Source organism: Chanos chanos, chromosome 2, assembly GCF_902362185.1.
Source record: "Chanos chanos chromosome 2, fChaCha1.1, whole genome shotgun sequence".
Classification (NCBI taxonomy): Eukaryota; Metazoa; Chordata; class Actinopteri; order Gonorynchiformes; family Chanidae; genus Chanos; species Chanos chanos.
The window spans coordinates 13,231,272-13,243,850 of NC_044496.1; the positions used below are offsets into that span (position 1 = coordinate 13,231,272).

The 12,579-nt window shown below is 39.1% G+C and overlaps 1 protein-coding gene across 1 annotated transcript in view; it reads right to left on the reverse strand.

Annotated features, from left to right (window-relative positions):
• ppfibp2a (PPFIA binding protein 2a) overlaps positions 1–8,264 on the reverse strand; it is a 22,757-nt gene extending 14,493 nt beyond the window's left edge. Inside the window, 4 exon segments of the mRNA XM_030794116.1 lie at positions 1,148–1,261; positions 2,502–2,588; positions 5,066–5,289; positions 8,201–8,264. Of these exon segments, the coding sequence (XP_030649976.1) occupies positions 1,148–1,261; positions 2,502–2,588; positions 5,066–5,289; positions 8,201–8,264 (489 nt within the window).
• Positions 8,265–12,579: the final 4,315 nt, after the last annotated feature.

Consider the following 12,579-nt stretch of genomic DNA (forward strand, 5'->3'; position numbering starts at 1 on the left):
ACAGCCCCAGCCCCTGACCTGGAACACAACCATCCGCCTAAATATTTGGGTTGTCAAGGCAAAGCGAAGCCCGGCACACTGGAATCTCACCGTGGAATTTCTTCCAGTGAAGACTGACTCCCAAGCTGGCTCTCAGGTCATATTTAAGTATGCTAGAGTTCTATGAGGGAGCTCTCCAGCGACTATTCAAATATTTCACTGCAGATTTAGATTGTCAAATGTCAGTGAACTTCCTCATGACTCTTCCCCCCTCCAAAAGAAAAGTGACTTTTTGTAATGTCTGTGTGCAAAAAAAAAAAAAAAAAAAAAAAAAAAAAAAAAATGGAACAATGTTTTCAAGTCCAAGGACAGCAGCCTAATTCTCCTGTAAGTATAAATAAAACGTCTGCTCTGAGTTTGCCCCGGGCTTTTACGAGGCTTCTCACACTTTTTATTTCAAAGGGGAGAACAGAAGCTGTGGCACTAATGGAAAATGCAGCCATTTGCATGAATACAGATGTGTTTAGCTTTGTGAGTTCAGATTATAAGGCAATAAAAGAGCATTTTTAAGGCTTCAGTGAAACTTTGAGGAAAGCTTATTGGAAAAAATGTCTTTTTGTAAAGAGTTCAGACACATGTGTGTGAACTGGTTGCAATACAAATAAGTGACACAACAGCCTGCAGAGCCTTGACCAAACGTGCATTTATGAAAAATGAATGCTGTGGGAGACCATGCATAATAACAGTTCTCAGCCTGTGAAAAGAATGTGCTTCATCAACCACCCGCCACTTTGACAACTGCAACCATAAAATCCATTTGTTAGTGCAACCTTTCTGACGCATTATTTCAGCAAACCAATGTTGACAAATGTTCTTTGTTGTTTATATTTTGAGAATCAACAAGTATATCAATGCATAATTTAGTTAGCCGACCTGGAAAAAGAAACGTAACTCTCCGTACTAAATACCTAAAACTAACAGGGAAAAAGTAAAGGCCAGTGACAGAAGATACTATCCCCTTTAAGTGTAGCATAACGAAAAACGGACACAGACTGCTAATCAAAAGAATTCAGAAGTTTCCAGAAAGCATTCAAAAATGCCCCTGTCTTTGACAGTATGGATTAGATAGTTGCGCATCTGTTCTGCTGCAGCAGATAGTGTCCCATACCTGTTGTAGCATTTGCTCGGTTAAGTTGAGCTTTTGCTGATGTTCCTCCAGAGAGCTCTCCAAGTCTCGGATCTTTTCTCCCTGTGCCTCGACCTGGTCTGTCAGCACGCTCACCTGGGTGTGAGAGCAGGAGACAGGCTCAAACAGGACGGCAACTCCTCGCTCCACCTCTGTTCACACCCCTCTCCATCTAAACCTGTCATGTACACCCTTTTTCCAAGCTTAGGAGAACTGCAGCGTAAGCTGTTTAAAGTTAGAAGCTACAATTCTCAAATCTCCAATATTAACCGAAACACTCTGTTCTTACTCTTCAAATATTGCATGAACAATAATAGATCAAACAAAAGTTAATCTCTGGCTCCCAGCGCTCTGATAAGGAAAGTGTCCTTGAGGAATTGCTGTACTTACGATTAAACAATGGAGTATTTCAGTGACCAGTCACCTCATTAGAAATCAGCAGTTTTTGCTTTCTGAGAGGAATTTGCTGGCAGCTTAACAAAACCCACATGTGTACCTGACAACTCACAGAGCTAATCACAGGAGCGTGCCAGGACTAACAAGTCAAGACATGACAAATCAAATTAACCCCACCTATCGCATTAGTTAGTCAGAACAGCCGTTTGAATATGATGTATGAGAGAGTAAAAACCCTGAAAAAACATAGTTATGATGGCAATGTCTTCCCAGCAGCAAAACACGAAACAGTAAAAGAATTCTACACTGCTATTACAGCAAGCCACTGGATTAACTATTGAGCAACTTGACTGTATAGATGTGTCACAGTTTTTGCTGAAGCTGAGCTGTGGCTCAGGTACTGTTTTTACGATTATGGTCAATGAGCATGTGACACGTGGAGAATAAAAACAACTCTACCATATGCCCTCAGCTTCATGTGTCACATGATACGAGTAGTGTTTATATTCATCAGGGCATTTGGGGCACAGCAGTATCACATAACCCCCCGTTCTTTAAGAGCACTCTTATAATCATCACTGGCTATTCAACCTCAGCGCATTGGCAACAAGGCTTTTCAAAGGTATGTATTTGAAACTAAACACTAAATCACACAAATAGGAATGGAAACACAAGCACACTCCATATGCACACATATGCTCTCTCTCTCTGTCTCTCTCTCTTTCACACACACACACACACACACACACACACCACACCTACATAATTTAGTAGTTCAGAAGTTCAGCAGTAGAAATAATGGGAGGTTAATTTCACAATTTCATAATTGACATAATGGACATTAAATTGCTACCTCCATCAAAGTGAAATGGCATGACAAGTATAACCATACACCATTACTGTCTTAATAGATTCTAATTATACTTTCATTTGGTCCTACCTGTAGCACGAGAGACTCTTTGTCCCCTTCTAAACGGGACAGACGCTCCTGACAGCTTTCATTGTTCCCCAGAGACTGAAGGTTGACCTGCAGCAGAGCGATTAGTCATGCTTAAAATTTCAGTTGTAGTAATCATCAGCTGAGAGTAAAAGCACAGTGAAGTCTAAGAATTCTGCAAAAAACAGTTACCACTCTTAACTAACAGCCACACAGACAGAAAACTTTATCTCCTCCTTAATAGACGTTATCCCCAATATGATGCCAGTCTCTCTCACTCTCTCTCTCTCTTTCTTTCTAAACACCGAGCAGTTACTTTACTAAACTTAAGCCCCAGTCCAATCATTGTCATAGAGCTGGGCTAACGGAGTCTGGAATTCTATAAGAGGTTTATTTGCTTAATCAGGATCTTAATGTTTCACTGAATGCAGCGGGAGTGTAAGAGCTTGTGGAATATATCAGAAACGTGTGAAATACCATAGACCAGGAGGTCCCCAACACTGAGAGCCCACTTTACCCAAGATAATCCAGAACACAGAGACTGACCTGCATGGTTGAATAGAGTGGAAAAATTCCTAAGGGACTGAGATACCAATAAAAAGAATCATAACACTTAATATCATCTCCAAGTATCTGTCATTTCAGTCTTAAATAACAGAGTGTAAGACCCATTCAAACACAAAATAACAGACAAAAGAGAATATGGCAGAGTGGTGAGATACAGACAGTACACAATGACATATAAACAAACTTCAATGTAAACACCTTCTTTATTACTACATTATTTTACTCAAAATTTTTTGTGACATAACTTTCTTAGTAATCCAAACTGTTTTCAAGGCAGGATATTTATCCATGTAATGTGACATAATCTGTTTTCTTTTTGCTTTAATACACTGCTATTTTCACAGGCCAGTCTGTCACACAGCATACAGGGAATTTAAACCGGTCTATTCACAAGCTGCGTTACATAACTCCATGCCACAGTACATGGTCCATGATACAAATTACAGTTCTGTGAACTGACCACAGAACTTTTTCAGGAGAAGTTTCAGACAGAGTACATAGCCTATAAAGACTTTCGATACAATGAGTTTCACAATGTTATGCTCTCATGCTCCAAAAAGTCACAGAACACAAGTAATACTAACAACAACAACAACAACAACAACAAAGAGTGAAACATCAAAGGCATAATTTAATGGTATTGTTGTCACATATGTAGAATTCTTTGTTTTGGAGAATATTCCTAAATAAACACAGATAGCTTGATGAGCCAAGATTAAAATTCAAAGAGGTCAGCGTCATGCTATTCCCGCTCTGATCTCATGCCACTTCATTTCTGATTTACCTGCATCTTATTTCACACACTATAAATTACAACCAGTAAAAAGAGGCTGTTTCTACTGTGCACACGTGTCTGCATCCACTGGTTCTTTTCTCATTATAAAGCCAACGTCTGCATCAGCAATTCAGAACAGCACTCCACACAAGCACAAATGTACAGCTCCGTAAGGGAACTTGACACACTCGTATGAAATTGGAAGAGGAATGTACAAGATCACACAAACATCTTGGTACACTCAGACTTACCTTTTTAAGCCAGGCAAAATGTTTGTAAAAATCAATATCACACTCCATGTTGTAAGGCCATTGTAACTTCTATTTCCATCAGAGGGAGCATTAATCAAGCGTAAACGATTTCTTTACCACCAGTGAGTGAGGAATTGAATGAAATAAAAGGGGGATCTGAGTAAGATCTATTTCCAGCTTTCTAAAAACACAGGCACCCAGACTCCGTTCCCCTCATTCACTCTAGCTCTGGTTCAGACTTTCAAGCATCTGGTCTGGAACACAGACAGAGTCTGCGGCAGCCTGTAATATCAGAGTGCAGGCTTCAATCTCAAATCATGCCAGCTGCTCTCTCCCACTCCCTTTCTTCTTTTCCTGTTTTCATTCACTCCTCCTCTTTCCCTCCCTCTCTCTCTCTCTCTCTCTCTCTTTCTCTCTCTCCCTCTCTTTCTCTCTCTCCCTCTCTCTCTCTCTTTCTCTGTCTCTCATTAGTGAGCCCTCTCAGAGCATGTCTGAACTTAGTGCTGCTTTTGGGGGCTTTCTGAAAGGCTGCCTACCAATGGGGGGAACATTCCCAAACACACGCCTGTCACACATGTGGCTGTACAGCAGGAGGAGAGGGGAGAGCGAAAAAGGAGGGTGAATGGAGAAGGGGGGTACAGGGTAAGGGAATCTCATATGAAGGTAAGTGGGAAAGACACAGAGGGAAAAAGGGGAGAAGAAGACAGAGAATGGATATGGTTGTTAGAGACATATGGTGGGGAAAGAGATGAATGTGTAGGGGACCAGAGGAGAGGAAAGGGAGGTTAAGCGGTGGAAAGGTAGAGTGGGGGATAAAAGAGAGAGAATCAGAGGTCTGGCTCCCAGATTGTGTCTGTACAGAGCACTCCAGTCCTCTGAGCGCAAGGGTGCCTCTGTTTCTTTTACTCTCATCGTGAGGCCCCACAGCATAGCCATGTGCTGACATGGTTTTGGAGTCCACAGTGTGGTAGCGCAATGCTCACCAAGTTCTTGTCCAGCCATACTAACAGGGTAACAGCTGTTGCAGAGGGAACCTGCTTCCTCAGAGAATCTTTTGCATCCTTACAGGTCTGGTCTTCCAGAGCAAACCGCAGCTCCTCAGCCAGCTGGAGAACACGGCGAGCGGACGAGCATGTTGGAGGGCCTACCCTCACCGGCACATCACTGTAACTATCCATGGGTAACACAGCTTTTGATCCTGGGGAATAAAATGGGAATGAGGTCCTAGTACATAAAGTTAGAGTTGAAGACATTATGGTTATCAACTTCAACTTCTGTATGTGTGTGGGGCAGCCGTGGCCTAAGGGTTGGAGAAGTGGACTTGGGCCCGAAAGGTGGCCGGTTTGATCCCCTGAGCCAGCAGGAAAAAATGTGGGTGGGGGGAGTGAATGAACAGGGCGCCCCCCCACCCCCCACCCCAACATCCACAGCTGAAGTCCCCTAACCCCCAACTGCTCCCCCGATGCTGCGGCTGCCCACTGCCACACCCCTGCCCTGGGTGTGTATGTGCTCACTGCTCCTAGTGTGTGTTTATTGCCGGATGACTTAAATGCAGATTCCTAATTTCCCCCAAGGGATCAATACAGTATCTAAAATTAAAAAAAAAATAATGCAATGTAGACTGACTTTTGTCTTAAGCCTTAACCAGTCTGAACCACTTAATCCTGTCAGATCTTCATTACTGTTTTGACTATACTAAACCTGTGTATTTGTGAGGGGTCGGAGCAAAAGTTTGCTTTGACTATAGTTCTGCAGGAGGGGGACTGAGTATGTACACGTTGTCTTGTTGCCATTCCCAGCCAGCAGATGGCACTCATTTGTTTCACACAAAGATCTGCTTGTGCACTACAGTGTTTCCACAGGCAAACTTGCCTTCTTTAATTTACTCTCCACTCATGGAAACCACTCCAAATGACAGAACATCACACCATCTGCAAGTCTAATTTAGGATATTGGATAATCATCCCACCCTTTCTTTTCCGCTTGACTCTCTTTATCTAATCATGTTCCATATAATAACTTCAATGTGTCGTGTTGCTGTAATACGCATTCATACTATGTTCTGTGTAAAGTTTTAATTTTCTGCCCTGTCTCCGAATGGATTTATTTAATTAAAGCATGACTTGGAGTTAAATTTATTCTGTAAAGTCAGGTGTTTTTTCAACCAATAAATGGTAAAAGATTACACTTTTACCACTTCTGATGTTCAAATTAAGATAAAGCCAGAAGTTAAGTTGTGTTCTGAAAGTTTACCAGCATTACTTTTTGTTAGTGATTTTTTTGTTTTGTAAGGTTAATAACATTTGAACTGCACATAATACTGTATAGAACTAGATTACTACAGGTAGATCTCTTGGAGCTATTCGAAGTTGTTTTGCCATTGCCACCCTGAGCCACAGGATGCAGGATGATTCATTACTGAACCTGAAGCTTTCCATGGTCACTGATTGCTTCCTGCTTTTGGCCTCTATTAAGGAGATGACACTGGTATTGGCCGACCACAACAGAAAAGACTCAGCTGCCAAGAAAGTGGTACCATCAAAAGAGGCAAGGTTCACTTCAAAGTACCTAAAATTACCTAAAGTACCTAAATAACTTAGCATGTGCTGCACACACTTTACATAAACAGGGTATATGTGTATGTGTATGTGTGTGTGTGTATATATATATATATATATATATATATAATGGCTTGGAATGGCTTCCGTGATGAGAACAAAAATGAGCTGAAACCATTTTAAGATGAGTCTGAAACACAAAATGTGGAAAACTTGAAAGGGTCTGAAAACTTTCTGTATGCACTATAGATATGTATGTATATATATATAGACACACACGCACTTTTTTATTTAATGTACAAAAAAAAAAAATTTAAATCTTCTTGATCGCACACACACTGTGAGCAGTGAATCTGACCCCTGCATTTAACCCATCTTTACACACCAGTAGTAAGCACACACAACCACTAGGTGCAGAAGCAGTGGGCAGCGGGGGGGCAGTTGGGGGTTAAGTGCCTTGCCCAAGGGCAGTTCATCTGTGGAAGTCTCCCTGCTTCACACCCATAGGTCTACACCAGAGAAGCCACTGATTATGTATATATATATATATATATATATATATATATATATATATATATATTTGTGTGTGTGTGTGCACACACACACACATATATACATACATATATATATATATATATATTAGATGGTAAACAGACTATTTACTTTATACACCAACGTCTTATGAACGTTATTAATATAATGTCAGTGTTTATTCTCCATTTGTTGGGACTGTGAGGAGGAAGCAAAGGGCTTTGTACATAGTATTCACATACATGTTCGCCCTTAAGGCTAGAACCCTGGACTACATTCACACCTTTGTGTTAATGCATTACACATAAGGTCAGTGGAGTCAGGAATGTCATCCTCTCTTCAGCTTTGTGAATACAGTGCTCCAGTTTATTTCTGTGCACCACATACATATAACTATGGGATGCCCAGCATATTGGCTTTTCATAAAATAATTATAATTTCAGGAGAAATGTTTTCTTTTTTAAAAATATAGGCTATACATTATTGCCATACCTCATAATAACAGTTAATTCTGTCAGCAAAGAGGATTTCCTGTTTCTTGAAGTGTAATATTAAGAGATTTATGTGTGTATAATTACGTAATTCAGTTGCCCTGTCAAAGTAATGAAAAGGGTTGTTAGCAGGTAACATTTATTAATGTCTTTGAGATGTCCTCTATGGATAGGCCCATGGGGCCTCTGGATAATGCTGAGTAAGTTGGAGAAACAGAACTGTTTAAAATGTGTCACTCCAGTGTGAATACAAAGTGCTCCAGACAAAGACAGGGGAAAGGAGAGGGAGAAAACAGGCACAGTATCATAGAAAAAGAGCGGGAAGTGAAAGGTATAAAAGACTAGATGGAGAGAGGACTGAGAGCGTAGATGCAATGGAGCACAAACAACCACTTATACAATATACCCACATGAAAGTGATAATGTAGACATGGCAACACAAAGAAGGTTTAAATTGCCTTATTTTTCAGTCGATCACACTTAAGTTGCAATCAGACTTTGATTGTAAACTGAAAAAAAAAAGCCTTACCAGCAATAATGTCATCCATTTGCTCTACAGCTGCTTGAAGCATGTGACTAGCATCTGAATCCATGGTCCTGGGCTGCTGAATGGATTCCGCCTGAACGGATCAGTGGCCACCGTAAATTATGCTGAAAAATACAGAGAGTGACCAAGAGATGAATTACAAATCCACTAGCGCCAATTCCAAACTGGGGTTGTTTTCAATGTACTCTTTTCCTCTTGAGAACTATTCAGAGAAAAACAACAGCAGCTGTTGTGGTCTGCACTTTAAATATTCACGATAGATGTGGCTTTTGGCTTTACACTTTCCTATTATTTTGCAAGTTACACATCTACTTTTGTCAGCAGTTTCATTACTATGGATTGGGGGCACGTAGAGTTAAGAGTTGTTTACATGCTATTGTTTGTTCAAAAATGTCCTCTTCTTTGTTTACTCACAACATTCAGTAGTCTCATTTCTAGTCTGCAGTAAAGCACAGCAAAACATGTTTGAAACAGAGATGTGTGATTAATGTTCTGTAGTATTGTCTAATCTGTTCAGTGCTTCAATTTGTGCTTCATTTAAGCACTTGCACTTCTGGAGATGGAAAACACAAATGGGTGATAACAACATATCCTATATTGCCTAATTTATAACAATCCAATGTACCAGCTGTAATAACGCATTTGAAATCTGCAAACACATGATAGTTACTATTATACATTTTTAGCATTATGGTTATGACTCAACAGAATACCACAGAACAAGAGTGTCTTTAAATGTATCTCTCATTAAACAGAGTTTAATTGTCTATTATGTCTTCAGGGAAAATAAAATTGCAATTGTCTCTTAAGTCATCCAGATGTCCTGCCATTAGACAACTATCACAGATCATTACTCTTACTTGCTCATATAATGGATATACTAACAGACATGCCTGTGGCCAAGGGAATTTTCAATAAATATACTACTTCATCAGATCAAAAGGAAATGATGAATGATGTGCAGTAAACTGAACATAGTGCAAAGCCTCCTAATTCTGATCTGATTCCTGTTCACTCAGTAGTCCACAGAAAAGCGTAGTTTGAAGCTTTTACAATACATTTTTCAATTTTTACAATTCATTTAAACTCTGCATATTTATATTTTCACTTTATGAAGATTATCTCTTAAGACTTCAAAATACTGTGATGTAAGATGGAGTTTACTGGTATTTCCTTCCTCTCAGTGAAGGTTTGATGACTTGCAAAGTAGTAGTGCTCTTGCGGAATATGATGTTTACTAAAAGGATAAAAAAATGAATTCTGTAGCCCATAATAATTTTTAATGGAAAAATGTGGAGCAGGTTGAGAATGACATGATCCGGTGTCATTTGGTAGAACCAGAGCAGGAAAACCTCTTTTACCACCTTATTCTCATACAGAGAAGGCAACAGAGCTAGCAGATGAACTTATTATTACAGCTAGACCTTCAATACATCTGTTCTCTCTAAGCCGCAATCTACATCTTCAAAACGTATCTTAACATCTTAACTCAAATCTTTAGATGATTTTCATATTCAACAGTTTCATTATTTATTACTGGTAAATACTACAAAGAAAAAAAAACTTTTTTTAGAGGCACGATACAAAATCACAGAAGCATGACAGAATTGCTATACGGTTAATGAATGACCTAGTTCTTTTCATCATCATCATCATCATCCTCGTCGTCGCTGTCATCGTCATCCTCTTCCTCCTTCTCCTCATCTTCCTCATCATCTTCCGTGAATTAACAATTTATTATTATTCAGGAATGAGCCCTGCCTATTTCAGGAATACAGAACTCAGGGGTAGTTTTGGATTTGGAATACACAGATGACAGCTATAAACACTGTCATGGATGACTACACAGAAATATTCATGCCACCACATTAAACAGACCTGAGAAGGAGACCTCTATAATTTGCTTAAGTTGTACCCTTTGCTTATCCTCTGGTTTGTGGCTTTGCCAAATCATTTTGTAGCAAGCTGAAATGTCAGCATCAGTCTGAAGAAAGAAAATTGTTCTGGCAACATACATTACACAGCTCCTCAGTTACAGAGTATGGCAGCTGTCAAGGCAAATTGTTTACAACATTCTGAATCAGAATCTCTGAATGACTTGACCTCTCCTCCTGGTAGAAGAGACAGAGCTACCCCACCCCCTGACTTGGAAACACACAAATCTACGTACCAACTGCACAGTCTACACACATGCACACCACGCGCATGTGCATGCACACACACACACATATACACACACACACACACACACACTTCCATAGTGCAACACTTTGAAAATGTCATGCCCTTTTAGTTACATTTCAGTGTAAAGACAGAAACACAGCTACTTAAAAAACAAAAAACATACAAACAAACAAACAAACAAAAAACAAAAAAACTGTTAACCTTTGAGGTGACTTAACCGCACAGAAATGCATCTCACACAGATTTAAATGACATGTTAGCTCTGTCTCCTCCTCCAAAGTACCATCCTCTCCATTCCATACCGGTTTGGGGAGTGTGAAATTGCAATGGTAACATTTTCACACCAATACTGGTTAAACCAAAACATACAGTATACAATTAAGTTCATTTTTCAATTATGGTGAACAAAATCACCAAACTGACAACAACACCCCTGTCTTTAGAGGACAGCATAATTAATTTTCAGGGACTTTCAGTTACCCTCCTGCTGGGTAAACACCTTAATGATGAGTCCATTAGAACAAAGTGGTATTCAGTGCGCTGTAGAAAAAACAATCCTCACTTTACGGAAAATAATTCCAAACTCTGTAAAATTACAGACATTATCTGTAAGTTAACAACCCGACTGTTATATTAAGTATCATGCAAGTGATGAAAAATTACACTTATTTGTTATTTTTGTACAGAAACTATATTATTTGGACAGTATTTTCTCTGCTTTCTTAAATTACATACAAATTTATGTAAAATAACTATAATTATCTGTAATTAAATATGTTGCTCATCATATAAAGTTTTATACACTAACAATTTAACATTGATAATATATAAACTATGTAAAATATGTAGCTCATTATACAATGGTTTATATACTAACAATTTAACATTTTTCTTTTAAGGTAAATCTTATTAGTTTTATATCTATGTGTACTTTTACATTCAAACTCTGTAATTCCGGATACAGATTTAGCAAACTTTTTTTCATTACATCAAACACAACACACAGTCTTTTTTTCCAGGACTGGAAAAAGTAAAAGTAGAACTACTCTGGCTAAAAAAACAAACAAACTCTGAGTTAAACTGACAACCGTTTTTGTAAATTGTAAATGAGTGACTATTTTACTGTTACTTGTGCATTTTTCAGGAGGGATACTTTTACTCAGAGTACTTTTTTTAGCAAGAGTACTTCTGCTTTAACTTTTTCCACCTCTGCTTTTTTTTAAAGAGTACAAAGCTTGCACTGCCATCGAGGTTGAAACTTTCAGGCATACCTCTGGCCATATCCAATCAGTTATGTCAAAGTGACTGAAAAGCACATACATGCCAATGAATCTGACAAAAGTAAACAGAGTAAAGGCAAAGTCAGCAATACAAACAAACAAACAAAAAACACTGTTAACAGACACCAATTAAAGTTTGGGAGAATAAAAACTTAGCTGACTGTTCAACGTGTTAAAGGATGCTTAATAATTTTATGCTAACGTTACCGTTAAAAAAAATTCCAACAACCTGATTCACTTACTTGTCCAAACATACAGTGGCTGAAAAAGCTTTTCTGCGGTTCACCAAGCTGTCCAACCCAGTTCTGGGCTGCAGACAGATACTATTGTGAGGTGTGTGGAGTGGAAGCCCAAAGAAGCTGCCACGGTTATTCAGCGAGTTTCTCCACTCAAAGAACTCGGCTTGGTTTGGTTCCGAACCATTTGCTGCATGTTATCCCCTCTCTCTCACCTGCCCTTCCTGTCTCTCACTACTATCGCTATCACTTTATTGAAGGTGTTTGACCGCAATAATTTAAGAAAAATCTGTAAAAGAACAGTGTTCCTTTGCTGAGCTTTTAGTGCTGTCCCTTTACTGAAGGCGTTTGATCGTAATAATTCAGGAAACACCTGTAAAATAACAGTGTTTCTCTGCAAAACCTTGTGAATGAAAATTTCTGTAAATGTATTGTTTTTGCACTTTATTTGAATTAGAATATTTTACTTTAATTTAACGGTTTTCGTGTGGCAGCCATTGTTATTGGACCGGCAGTCATTGGACCGTTTTCTTTCTTTCTTTCTTTCTTTCTTTTTTTCCCTAACAGTGCACTTAGGGTTTTTGCACCATTCTGTTCAGCAAACCACTAGGTTAGACAAATTACTACACAAACAGAGCGTGTTATCAGCATGCATCTTCGC